The sequence below is a fragment of the Schistocerca nitens genome, chromosome 4 (genome assembly GCF_023898315.1).
Source record: "Schistocerca nitens isolate TAMUIC-IGC-003100 chromosome 4, iqSchNite1.1, whole genome shotgun sequence".
Classification (NCBI taxonomy): domain Eukaryota; kingdom Metazoa; phylum Arthropoda; class Insecta; order Orthoptera; family Acrididae; genus Schistocerca; species Schistocerca nitens.
Genome location: NC_064617.1, coordinates 61536143 through 61550449, shown reverse-complemented (window position 1 = coordinate 61550449; position 14307 = coordinate 61536143). Strand labels below are relative to the sequence as shown.

The window sequence follows — 14307 nt, the reverse complement described above, 5'->3', positions numbered from 1 at the left end:
ACATTAAGTGCATCGACTATTCGTAAGCCATCACGAACGGCACAAAATGGCGAGCGTTTGTTTCTGTCAATGCCTCCTTGCAGTGGGTAACTATGTTGCTGTTATGTTACGTTAGCACAATAATGTTTGTATTTTAGCCGGGGGTGCTATTTACTGTTTGTAGACGTACGCTATTATACCTGTTAAAATCAAACTCGTATAGTTGTAATTATTGCGTAAAAAATTAGTTTCAGGTAATTAATTTTTCATTGGGTTCCAGTTATATAAATACGAATGTAGTACACATGAAATACCCACACTACAGTCCCACAGCGCCCCACTGATGCATCCATAGCACACTGGGTCAGCGTTATGATACCGTGGAGTGTCGTGCCGGTACTTATTTTCTGCATCTGAAGGGGAACAACGCTGGAGGAGCCAGTGGCGAGTTGTTGGACGTGTGCAGCAACAGTGTATCAAGTCTCATCTCCAGCATCTCCAACATCTCCAGCTTTGGACGTCTCTGTGGCCTGCGTGGCCTAATCAGAAAGTTGACGACAGTATGGACTGAGGTCTATTAACAAGTACACATACCCAATGGATACTGTTCGATTTTGTTTCGCTTTGAATATTTTGTAGTGTAGACCCGTAAGTAAGTGACCAGTATTTGTTAATTCGTACCCATATGGCTCTTAAGGGAGTGAAACATCATCTTCAAATATATTGAGTTTCATATATCTCAGTGAATAGCGTTGAAACGGTAACAGATATTTAAAAAACCACTAATGAACTGCTACATACAGATCAGGCATTTGATTTTTAAAAATATGCTGTGGGAGACATTCTCCTGCTCTTGCATGGGTCCTGCGGTAGTAATCGAATACACGCTGACAGCTGCAAACCACCCTCATCCCTTCATGCTTGATCTCTTCCCCGAGGGCGATGTCAACTATCAGCAGTATAATGGCCCGTGTGTCAAGAACCAGGACCGTGCTACAGTGGTGTGAGAAGCATTATACTGAACTCACGTTTATGTATTGGCGGTCTCCTGATATGTAGAATCAGAGATGTATTTCATTCCAAAGACGGACAAACAAGCTATTACGGAGGTGAAACTTCTTGGCAGATTAAAACTGTGTGCCGGACCGAGACTCGAACTCGGGACCTTTGCCTTTCATGGTCAAGTGCTCTACCATCTGAGATACCCAAGCACGACTCACGCCCTGTCCGTACAGCTTTACTTCCGCAGTACCTTGTGTCCTACTTTCCAAACTTTACAGAAGGAGAGCTTCTGTAATGTTTGGCCAGTAGGAGACGAGTCTCGGTCCGGCACACAGTTTTAATCTGCCAGCAAGTTTCATGTCAGCGCACACTCCGCTGCAGAGTTAAAATCTCGTTCTATTACGGAGGTGTTCATAATGTTTTCTCTCATCAATATGTCTCCTTTGGCTTCCCTAAATGGATTAAACTTAATGCATAGTCAGTTTCACTGAAAATGGACGTGATGAGTTTTGCATCTCCGTCCATTCCCGCCACACAATGTACTCGGTTTCCAGTGAGCACATTGTCCAGAGAACTTTAAAACCGAGTCTTCACTCCTGCATCTGTATTTGTTACTTTAGCCAAAACCTTCAGGCATGTACATATATAAATGGTGTCTGTTTTTTCGGGCATGTCCAAAAGAACAGACACGTTATGTAATCCAGTGGCTCCATAAATATTATTGAAAGGTTTTCAGTGACACTAGCCACATCTGGGCATTAAAATGAGTTAATGGCAACAAATGAGAACTTGTACCTGACTGGGACTCTAACCCCGAACCCCCGCTCATCGTGTGTGGTCGCCATAACCGAGTGACGATCGAGGGGTTAGATGGTAGGTTACGCTACACTTGCCGTGTGCAACGGGCGGAGAATTTGGGTAGGATCGGAAGTGTGTTGGGATGGCTGAGATGGTTACGGCGAGACCCGGGCTAGAGCCCTGGCCAGTTACAAATTTTCAACTGTTGCCCTTGGTTCATTTCGATGCCCAAATGCGGCTAATGTCATCGAAAACCTTTGAATAATTTCAAACATGCGTTTCATTGTTGTGTAACAGGTGTTCAGATACCTAGTATGTCCGAATGGAAAGATTATTTATGCCCACACATACATTATTTTTGGTCCTGATCCCAAAGCTACGTTACGGAAGTTTGGCTTCTTGTACCCAAGAACACCGTCAGGATGTTTCAGTCATTATGTACGTCACGATTTTTGAAACTGCCCCCCCCCCCCCCCACACACACACTCGCTTCCAATCCAACCGTGAGGCGATCGCATGAAGAGGCAGTGGAATACTTCACAGTCTTATGGCTGGACTTGACCAGCTGTAAGAGAGCAGGTGCATCTCACCTGGAGGAGTAGAGGACGCGTCCGTCCCGGTAGAGCCGCACGAACTTGTTGGGCGTGGTGATGGTGTGCAGGTAGGACTGCTTGCCGTTGTAGAAGTACGTGTCCGGCTTCCAGATGCGCGCCAGCATCGAGATGCTCAGCGCCAGCGTCTCCTTGGAGCCCCCGGTGAACGCCAGCCGCCGGTCCACCCACGACTGCCGGAAGTAGCAGTCCATCGAATACGTCTGCACAGTAGCAAACGCGCCAAGTTAGCGGAGCCATTGCCTTCGCGCCTACATTTAAGCAACTCTGGCCCAAAAGAGACCTGTGAAGATACATGTTAATTCAATAAAGTAACTGTTTTTGAAACACCCTATGGAACATACGAGGGCTATTCCGAAAGTAAGGTCCGATCGGTCACGAAATGGAAACGACTATGAAAATCCGATAAAGCTTTGCACAGATGTGTTGGGTAGTGTCTCTAGTATAACCCCAGTTAGCATCACGTCGCTCTTCTCATTTCTGAGCTCGCAGTGAGTGCGTAAAGATGTCTAGAAAATAGTGTCTGCCGCCAAGTACGGGGGCCTGGTGAGAAATTTCCCCTGAAGCTATGCAGCTAACATTACATAACTGTCGTGCTGTTTCGTCTTCAAGACAATTCTCAGCCGCATTCTGCAGGGGCAATGAAGATGCTCCTGCATCGTTTTCAAATGGAAATTTGAGATTACCCACACTACAGCCCGTAATTGTCTCCCTCTGAGTTTCAGCTCAGGTCACATGAACCGCTGGTTATGAAGACAACATTTCGGCACAAGACAACGAGCCGTAGGCCAGCGTAGAGAATTGGCGGAGAGCACTGGCGGCTGCCTTCTATAGCGAGGGTATGGGAAAGTTGGTACAACGCTACGATACACGTCTAAGTCGGGTCGGCGACTATGGAGATAAGTAGCTGCAAGGTGTATCTAACTGTTGCAAATAAAACATTTTTGATTTTTACCGTGGTTTCCATTTCGCGACCTATCGGACCTTACTTTCGGAATAGCCCTCGTACATCTGGGAACAGTTTGAGACCCAAGTACTCCTGATAGAGGTCACCACGCGTAGCCGCGAACTGATGGAGTGCCCCATCTGTGCAGGTTAACCGCAAGGATCAGTAAGCCACGGCTGTACTGAAAATTGTGTGCGTGTAACGTTGTACGCAGATGATACTGTGATCTTCTGAGGAAGAGTGGGAATACATTTGCCATAACAGTTCTTCTAGGATTGGTCTGACATCTTCGCAAAATGAGTAGTTCAGTGGTGGCTAGCTATTAATCCCCGGAAGAACCACACTAGACAATGGACGTCACACGGTGGCAGATTCGCGTCACCTTATCAACGGTTCACTGGTGAGACAGCCTCAGTAAAAAGTCCAAGACCACACGCTATCTAATCACAATGCTTGTTTTTTTTTCCCTCTATAACACGACTGTGTTGGATGACTACATCAATTGAACTCATGCATATTAATCAGCCATTATCAGATGTGATAAAACTAATGGTTGTCATCACCAGTAATGACCTGTGTCGTACTTTTCAAATAACAATTTAACAGCATCTTTCGGCGTCTGAATATATTTCTTAGGTAACTGACTGCATTTATTCTGACAATATTTGAAATTGAAACGGAACTTGTTGTCCCGTTCCACATTTTTCCAATAAATTACGATACAGGAGAATTATAGACAGAGTGTTTTCACTCTGCAGAAGTCTAGCAAACAGAAGAGAATGGACCAAGTGGTGTTTATTTCTTTATTTTATTTCACGCGTGCCACGTTTCCTTGTATCCCTTCCTGTATGCGACCTTGGACTGTATGGATGAGATAGTATGTAACGTAGAAGAAAGCTCTGGTCAGAGGTCGTAGCATTGCATGTGTAGAGTCGTTCCATGGTAGAACAGTACCAACCCCTAAACGTGAACAGCTTTGGCAAAGACGGTGGGTGAATCAGGTCAGAGAGGTCGAAGGCACGAGTATTGGCTCTTTTAGGTTGGTGAAACATCCCCTCCACCACCTTTTGAACGAAGAACGGTTAAGCGAGGTGTCTGGAGGTCCACTTATTCCTGCGTGACGGCGCTGGACAGACGTGTAGACGCAGCTCTCGATTTTGGTAATGTTAACAAAGGTATTAGATTGTCTGAAATTTGCTCGGTAATGAAGTCCAGATGTTGAAATCAGGTGTGGGATTACCGATAAACCCCCATAAGGCAATTTGTTTTCATAATTTATTCAAATTTCTGTAGAATTTTGCATTTGTGCCTTGATCAGGTCACGCTCCATGGGCCTTAAGCTCACGGTCGTATTATTTCTCTGTGTTTAACCGAAGTTCACTCATTTAATGTATTTTAACGTGGTCTTTCATTTATAATAATATTTTAGGGGATTTTATTTATTTGCTATATGTTTTCTTTATAAAATTCCTTTCGTGCCACGTGGTCGGTTGGAGCAACCGCCACATTGATAAAGTGCAGTTTCGATCTGAAAATGTGTATTAGACGAGTTAATAACCATACGGTAGTGGGCTAGTGTAAGATAGGGAAGGAATAATCCTGTGTGTCCGTATGTTGTGCATTACGTAAAATACACGGTTTAAACTCGTGCATCTAGGAAAAGTATAAGATTTTAATGCCCATTTATTTGCTAAGGAGTTGCGAAACACTCTTCCACCCTGACCTAGTTTGCTTGCTTTGCTGAACTTGTTCTGGATCACCTATAGCAATTGGATGTAATAAACATGGGTTTAGGTGTAATTGTGTGTTCGCATAAAATTACATTGAAGCCACGTCTGCGCTCCCATCTCCCTTTCCTTATTACGTGGAGAAACTGAACTATGTTAACTAGTGAGGCCAGTTTTGATGATGTATATTGCAACAGAATGACGGCTAGTGGTTGAAATGTCATCGGTACTGAACAAATATCAATTAATCTCTACCCTTGACTGATTATTTGCTTCCTCCATCATAAAGAATAGGTGGAAGTTAGTAGCACAGTCGAATCCTGGGTCATGAAAGCAAATAAAAGCTATATACTGCCTATTAAGCTCTCTACAGGTGTCTTCTGTAGTGGTTCAAAAAATATTGCGTTATCCGTTGCTTTCTAATTTTACAGGTTGGTGAAAACCTTCTGCTAGAATTTATTATAACCCGGCAATAGCCCGCAGGGGCCAGTAATTTCGTGGACCGCATGAATTTAAGAAACCATTTACTTCAGACGGTAGCTTGCAGGAGCTGTAGGACATGACAAAGCGACGGTAATCTTCCTACTTAGGTAGAGTTTTACCACCACCAGTACTGGAAGGTTACGTTGCAAAATGTCTATTGTTATATCTGAAGCTATAGGAGTATATTTTTGGCTCTGAGCACTATGGGACTTAACATCTGTGGTCATCAGTCCCCTAGAACTTAGAATTACTTAAACCTAACTAACCTAAGGACATCACACACACCCATGCTCGAGGCAGGATTCGAACCTGCGACCGTAGCGGTCGCGCAGCTCCAGACTGTAGCGCCTAGAACCGCTCGGCCGGAGGAGTATATTTTTCTGCGTATGTGTTCCTGCAGCATTTACATTTCGTGACGTAAGTATGCAGACGCCCACGCGCTGTGTTAGAAGTGATTTCGTGTTGCCAGTGACACCTGCTTACGGCCGCGTTGTTCTGATTCATAATCTTCTGGGAAAACTTTTCTCATTTCTCCAGCTGATGGCGAAATGTTGGCTCCCTCTCTCTGTACTGATTCGTATCTTCACCGCAATTATTGCGATAACAAGTCTCTTGCCTTTTCGTATTATATCTGCTGTTACGAGGAATCTCTCCCCAAGTCTGTCATACAGTCAGCCAGCCTATTACGTGTAACGCCTTCATTATCCACGATGAACTTCTGTATACCGTTGTACGATGTTCGCGTATCTATCCTATACCTCGGTGACAATATATTTTTGTAGTAGCGACCGAAATTTAAATTTGCGCATTACCAGTGACGCGTTTTTGTAAAATACTGTAGGTCCTGGTATTAAAAGCAGTAACTGAGTTACCTTATAATTTAGTGAAAAATAAGCAACGTTTCTACTAATCAACGACACACAACGCAGCGAAGTCACTTCCACGCTATTTTAGACTCAACAGCCTTTTAACTGTCTTAATACCTCATTCACGTCATCTGGCCGGCTAGGCGAATGTGTTGACGCGACCGCTTCCCGCTTGAGGAGGTACAAGCGCGACAGATCGAGCCTGCCTGGTGGATTAACGAAGTGGGGTCGTTGTAGCGGCCATCCAGGATGTGATTTTTAGTCGGTTTCCCACTCGCCAGTAACGGCGTACCGAGCTCGTTCTCGTTTCCTTGTTCCACCTCAGATAGTCCTAGAGATACAGATACCTACGTAACATTTTGAACACTTTCTCATACTTGCACACAGGGTTGACTTCATCCGTAGGCGGAATCAGCAAAGCGCATCTCTTCTGAAGTGTGAATAGGAGACTTACGGTATTAGGTGTTTTATCTCCTTAATTACTCTATCAGAATCATTCATGTCTTTCTATTCTGTGGCAGTCTTTTCATTTTTGGATACATTATACATCCGGTCTCGTCAGAACTGTGTTACACATTACGATCTCTCTCTCTCTCTCTTTCCCTTCCAGAATATTTTCTCTTCCTCAGGAACTTACACCGACTAATTGTTGATGTCAAAGCGTAAGTACTATTCACATTCCCTTCTTCTGCTAATTTCTTTCTTCGTATATCACCTCGTTTCGTAGCATAATTACTGCCTCATTTTTAACACACTATTGTAATTTCAGATGTTTCCACTTTCATGTTATTTCAATTTTCTCAGTGGTCTCCTTTTACGACCGTAATACCGAGTGCTCTAAGAGCAATGTTTCAACAGTTATTCCAGTATTCCGTTTGGTCTCTGTTTAATAAAGCTCAGCTTTTGTGGGCTATGGAAAATTTAAACACCAGTAGAAATGCAATTTGAGTTTCCTTCCTTTCAGTTTGTTGCATGATAAACGAGAACAGGGAGACATCAGTTTAGTACTGTGTAGCACAGCCTCTAGCGTTGATAATGCCTTCATTTTGGCAAGGAAGAGAGGCAACGACGCGGGGTAGCCGCGCGGTCTGAGGCGTCTTGTCACGGTCCATGCGGCTCTTCCCGTCGGAGGTTCGAATCCTACCTCGGGAATGAGTGTGTGTGTTGTCAATAGCGTAAGTTAGCTTAACATAGATAAAGTAGTGTGTAAGCTTAAGGACCGATGACCTACGCAGTTTGGTCCTATAAGGTCTTCCCACCAAAAGCGGCAACAATTGTCTTTAGCGGTGCCAAGTCGCACTGGTGCCAATCATACTGTATTAGATCCGTTAGAAATACCAATTTTTATATTCTTAAACTTATCGACTGTAAAAACAAAATTGTAAACTTTGGCGGCCAGTGGATGAATGTGAGACGGCAGAATAGTTCCACCTCGCAGTTTGCAAGGATAGTAAAACGCGGCATGTCGATACCACGGCATAACGTCTTTGCGAGTTACATTCCATGTACTTAGATGGACACTCACTGTGCCTCGTAGACACACGCGTGAACAGTATATGCAGGTGTCAGGTGGTCTCAAAGAATCCTGTTGGAATCGCTGGACATCTGAAAAGGAGCGATGCCACTGCTCGATGATGTTGCCAGGAATGTGTGAACCATGGCCGAACGCAGCATAAAGAAGGAAGCGGTCGACGTTGAGGGACGACAGAACGTGATGAACGAGCAGTTATAACAGAGGCACTCAGAGTCCCGGATTCACCATTATCGTTGACCCGATGTATAAATGGTGCTTCAGAGACCACAAAGACCATTAATAGGCGACTCGCAGAACTGGGACTATCACAGTGCCCCTTGCACCGACAACCATTGACGTCTTACACCAACAATCTCGTTTTCAGTGGGGTCTGGCGCATTCGGCTTGTAGTCTCATTGACTGGAGTAGAACTGTCTACAGTGATGAGCCTCGCGTCGAACTGAGTCCATATGACGAGCAAAGACATGTTTGGAAACGTCTGAGACAGAGGTGGGACACCAACCTGACTGCTCCCCCCCCCCCCCACCCCCCACCCGCCATATTGCTGGCAACCAGGAATGATGGTCTGGGTACTATATCACTGCATAGCAAGACCAGTTTGACTGTCATCGGTGGCTGCTTAACAAATGGTTCAAATGGCTCTGAGCACTGTGGTACATCTATACACAAACAAATGATTACAGTTTCAGAAAAATTGGATGAATTATTCAAGAGCAAGTCAATAACGTGCTGAACCACCTCTGGCCCTTGTTGAAGCAAGTATTCTGCTTGGAACGGACTAACAGTGTTGTTGGATGTTTTCATGAGGCATATCGTGTCGAGCTCCGTCTAATTGGAGCGTTAGATCGCCACAGTCCTAAGCTAATTGGAGGGTCCTGATCGTAATGATCCAAACGTTCTCAGTTGGAGTGAGATCCAGCAACCTCGCTTGCCAAAGTAGGGTTTGGTAATCACTATGCACCTCAGAAGTTGAGGTCATCAGTCCCCTACAACTTAGAACTACTTAAACCTAACTAACCTAAGGACATGACACACATCCATGCCCGAGGGGGATTCGAACCTGCGACCGTGGTGGTCGCGCGGTTCCAGACTGTAGCGCCTAGAACCGCTAGGCCACACTTGCCGGCTTGCTCCTTAGCAGCGCAACGACATGTGGACGATGCTCTACGCCAGATTTTGTTGTTGCACTTCATGGTAAGCCATCCTGGGCTTATATTTCAGCAAGGATTTTCTGCTGCTTGCCTTTGTGCTTACCAAACCCTACTTTGGCCAGCGAGGTTGCTGGATCTCACTCCAACTGAGAAGGTTTGGATAGTTACGATCAGGACCCTCCAATTAGGATTGTGGCGATCTAACGCTCCAATTAGACGGAGCTTGGCACGATATGCCTCATGAAAACATCCAACAACACTGTTAGTCAGTTCCAAGCCGAATACTTGCTTCAATAAGGGCCAGAGGTGGTTCACCACATTAATGACTTGCTCTTGAATAATTCATCCAAATTTTCTGAAACTGTAATCATTTGTTTCTGTATAGATGTACATCACATCTACTGATTTCCGTACCATTTGGAGAATTATTTCATAGTACGTCATTTGTTTTTATTAGACTATACATGTGGCATTATAACAAAATTTATATGTAGCGTATTCTTCTGAAATATTGTACAAAGGACTGTTTATTTCCATCAAATTGCTGCCGAATTCACCAACCAGCGTAACCTGCATACAACCTGACGAACTGCACCGCACAATTTAAGCAAGGTCAGCAGTTTCTTATTTTTTCAGTTAACATCGTATCTTGTTGAATATACCATTCTGTACATATCTTTAGCATACTTTCGTTCTTTCTCCTATGATAATAAGTTTATGACCTATACGTACGAACGAAATTTAGAAGTGGCTGAACGAATCACAAGTCTGTGTTTAAATACTGCAACGAATATTACCAGCTACGAGTGTAGACTGGTGCAACGCTGCAGAACAATCTGTTGTCATAAGCATTACGCAACTCCTAACCAAATTATCACCCTCCGACTTAACTTGGAGTACACTACAGGTCAGCCTTTTACCACAACGAAGATTTTGTAAGACCTTTTCTTTGAGGGGGTGGAAAGCCTGTCACCCTCGAGCCCAACGCTTCTCTTCTTTCCTATAATTTGTATTCTCTACTGGCAGCTTCCTCTAAATTTACGACAGCTATGCATATAGTGTAACTACATTCCACTGATTCTTTCAAAGCTAATAATAAATCTAATACTACTTGTTTCAAGCCACGTATTTTTAAACTTTTTCCGAAAGTAAAACTCTTATTTACAACGTGTAGCAGCGACTTTATGCCCCGATGGATTGAGGATGGGGGTATTTAGGGGTTTTAGATACACAACAAGGCACTGCAGTCAGTAATTTTCGCAGTTTGTTGCATTTATCCTCTTGAAAACTGTAATCACAGTATTTTTCTCTAAATCTGTAGGCAGCTTTCACAGTCCATACAAATTATAATAACAACTGCACAACCGGTCTTACAGCTTTGTGCCATTCACATTGAAAAGATCTATGCTTCACTACTTGTCTCTTCTTGCACTACTAGTTCCAACACACCTTTCCAGAAAGTTTTGGCAACGCAATATGTATGATTTTTTTCTTTGTTTCCTTTTTTTAATTGTACCTGCAGGAGAATTATTCCACAGTATAGTTCTGTGTACTGTTTCCATTTTCATGCAACTTTATCGTTGCCATTCGGTAAATCTTATTTTCATCCGTAATTACTATAACTTCGCCTTCATCAACAAAACGTTATGTACCAAATCAAGCTTCATAAATGGTTCAAATGGCTCTGAGCACTATGGGCCTTAACATCTGTGGTCATCAGTCCCCTAGAACTTAGAACTACTTAAACCTAACTAACCTAAGGACATCACACACATCCATGCCCGAGGCAGGATTCGAACCTGCGGCCGTAGCGGTCGCGTGGTGCCAGACTGAGCGCCTAGAACCGCGAGACCACCGCGGCCGGCAATCAAGCTTCGCCTTTGGATATTTCCATTATCGTATACAGACTGTCAAGATATTTTTTGTTGCTTGTCTTACGCTTTGTTAATAAGCTTCATCACGGTTTTGTACTGCAGCCTTAGCCTCATCTCCACCACATAGGAGGTGAATTTCCGAGTTGTCCTGTCCCTGAATCTAGAACGATGAGTCGTTTTCTCAGCTATTCAGTATTTTTACAGAGGATTTCAATACGGGAATATTGTAATGGTCAGCACTGTTAGCCCCACACAGTGAAAGAGACCCAAACGTCTTGTTTCAGACACACAAACTTACCATGTCTACTTCGGATATCGGTCCCATACTGCGCACCATGATGTCTACTTCCACGATAGCCGGGGGACCTGCAAAAGACAAAGCCATTTACGAACAATTAGTTCATACTGTCTGTAGTGTATCTCTATCGGTAAGTACTACAGGGTAACAGTGAACTATATGGAAAAAACGTAAATTAGAAACTACGGCTTGCACACACTTTATTCAATATGTAAACGTCACCACAGATATTAGGATTTAGGTTACATGTTCGATATGCCTGCTATCACTGGCGAATATATGGCGCAGACGAATAGGGAGTAAATACCCATAATGCAGTCCCACAGTGCACCACTGATGCAGCCAGAGCACATCTGCTCAGCGTTATGATACAGTGGAGTGTCGTGGCGGTAATGTTTTTCTGCATCTGAAGGGGAACATTGCTGGAAGAGCCAGTGCTGAGTTCTTGGGCGTGTGCAGCAGCGGTGTACCATCATATGACACAGTGGTTAGGTAGCGCTGTCGCATAGTGGCAGAAGTCTTACCTCCAGCTTTGGACGGCGTTGTGGCGTACGTGGCCTAATCAGAAAGTTGACGACAGTATGGACTGAGCTCTTTTAACAATTACACATACCCAATAATACTGTTCGATTTCGTTTCGCTTTGAATATGTTGTACTGTAGACTAAAGTTAAGTGACAAGTATTTGTTTATTCGTACCCATACGGCCGTTAAGGGATAGAAACATCCTCTTGAAGCATATTGAATTTCATATTTCTCAGTGAATACCGTTGAAACGGTAACAGATATTTAAAAAACCACTAATGAACTGTTACATGCAGATCAGGCGTTTGATTTTTAAAGGTAGGCTACTTCTTCTGTCCTTGTGGAAAATGCAGTAAGTTGTTAGTGGTGTATCGGAATCGTTTCCGTTCACATTAAAATGGAGAAGTGATTGAAAAGTGAAAGTTTGAAAGGGAAATAGGGTTTAAGAAAATCGCAAGTTAGTGTTATGCCAGACAGTAAGATGATGTTTACATTGGGGTTGGATATTCATATATAGATGCCAAGGACTGTCCTTGGCAGTCTGAAACCTTCTGGGGAGTCTGTAGAAGAGGGGTTACTATTCTGCAGATCCTTAAAAGAGAGAACTACGAGAGGGGATATATTTGACATAACTGGAGAATACTTTTGCGAAAATTCAGTAGATTGGACTCGCTGTGGAGGCATTTTCCAGATGCGAAGTATATGCCGGGATGTTATACTGGCTTGTTGCCAAAGTGAAATCTGTAGTGCGGAACGTTTCTTAGACACATTATTGTAATCATAGAAAGACTCTCGTTTCTAAATCCATGCCCAGTGGACTGAAATCTGTGATGGACGATCCAGTATCACACTGAAGATTGGTGACTGTCTCGAAGTAGAGCTATTTCTAGACTGCATATGCTTAAAGACGAAGTTTAAATTTTTGTAACCACCCATGCCGTGCACAAACACAAGTGCATGGAAGTTGGAATCTGGCTTCAGACGTTAGCTTATTTGGCGGATATTTTCTCAATAATTAACAGTTTAAACTTATCTCTCCAGGGGTCAAATATAAACGGTTACATTGTGCAAGACTATAACGAATCAATCATTTTAATTTTTGGGTAAGGTATTTCAGCAGGAATGAAACCCAACGCTTTGATATTTTTCACGAGTGCCTGGTGGAAAATCGTCTTTCTTTAGACGAAAATGTCAAGAACACGGTTAAAGAGCATTTAAGGGACTTGGAAAAACATTCAGAAAATATTTCTCTGGTATGTCCAAAAATAACAATCGATTTCGCAATCTCATCTGAGTCATCAGTTTTAGAATCCACATTAAGTGTAGATGAGGAAGAGCAGCTTCTTGAGCTTCCATTGATTTTCTGTTACAAAAACGTTGTAAATGTTTTAAAGGAGATCGCTGTGTTATCGAATAAAGCAACAACGGCTTTACTATCCCTTTCATCCATATATTTGTGCGAAAAGTCGTTTTCTTCATGTGCCTATTTAAAAAATGATACAGAAATAAGCTTAGCGCTGAAAGTGATTTGAGATTTCGTTTCACTTCTGCAGTTCCTGACTTCAGATCTATGTCCCATGGAAAACAGACACAAATTTCTCAGTGAATTCTAAGGACGAGGTGAGTAATCACAGTGAAAACTTACACTTATTACTAAAGCTACACCTATACTTTGTGTAACTTTTAAGCTGTAAGTAGAGTAACTTGAGGTTTTAACCTTTAAGGGTTAAGTTAATTTAAAGTTACTAAATCATTTGCTTGGAATTAAATTTTATTCATATCCACTGTATTTATATTTAAAAGTCAGTGGTTCACCCAAATCAGGGCATTGTGCAAATGGCTCGCGAGTCGCTAGTCTGAAAAATAATTAATTTGTTCCTACGAATCGGTTATAATATCGTGACGTCACAGATTCTCCGCGGAGCAAGGGCGGAAGAGGGTGGAGGGCAGGAATGTGGGTTCCAGATTCTCAGCAGGTGAGCATTCAGGTACGCTGGATCACGTACTCTGAAATAGGTGCAGGCACATACACAGGCACATTGGATGATGAGAACGTGGCAGTACGTGCAGGAGAGTACGTGGATTCCGAATACGTCGCAGTACATTATGCGTTACAGAAACCTCCAAGAGTGCCTCAGTCTGGGAATGAAGCTTATGACAGCGACCTGCACCATCTCCTTCAAGCAATCAACGTGTGATTTCGAAAAGGAGTACCTTAAATTGATTAAAAATTGAGTATTTGGAGACGCTTTCGAAGATTTGAGATAGTATCACAATATTTTCTTACTTTACCGTTTGGATGCGCATTATGGCGGAAGGGATTATACCGTCAGGCTAAATTTTAGGTGGTCCACTATCTTTATTCGTTTCGGTAGAGTTCGCGAAACCTGATTTTGGTGGTCTTTGCGTATTGGACCTTTCTAAACGCTACATGTACCACTTCCATCGAGTTGCGAAACATCATTTTACTGGTACAGATTTGCTTTGTGTGGATAAGACCAGTGTCGTCAATTG

General features: G+C 43.2%; 1 protein-coding gene across 1 annotated transcript in view; it reads right to left on the bottom strand.

Moving 5' to 3' along the window:
- The window catches only part of LOC126252117 (gamma-aminobutyric acid receptor alpha-like), a 235467-nt gene that overhangs the window by 199975 nt on the left and 21185 nt on the right, over window positions 1-14307 (bottom strand). The window contains exons 2-3 of the mRNA XM_049952984.1: window positions 11270-11337; window positions 2370-2593 (exon numbers count right to left, since the gene is read on the bottom strand). Of these exons, the coding sequence (XP_049808941.1) occupies window positions 2370-2593; window positions 11270-11308 (263 nt within the window). The 5' untranslated portion in view covers window positions 11309-11337. The remainder of the gene's footprint in view (window positions 1-2369; window positions 2594-11269; window positions 11338-14307) is intronic.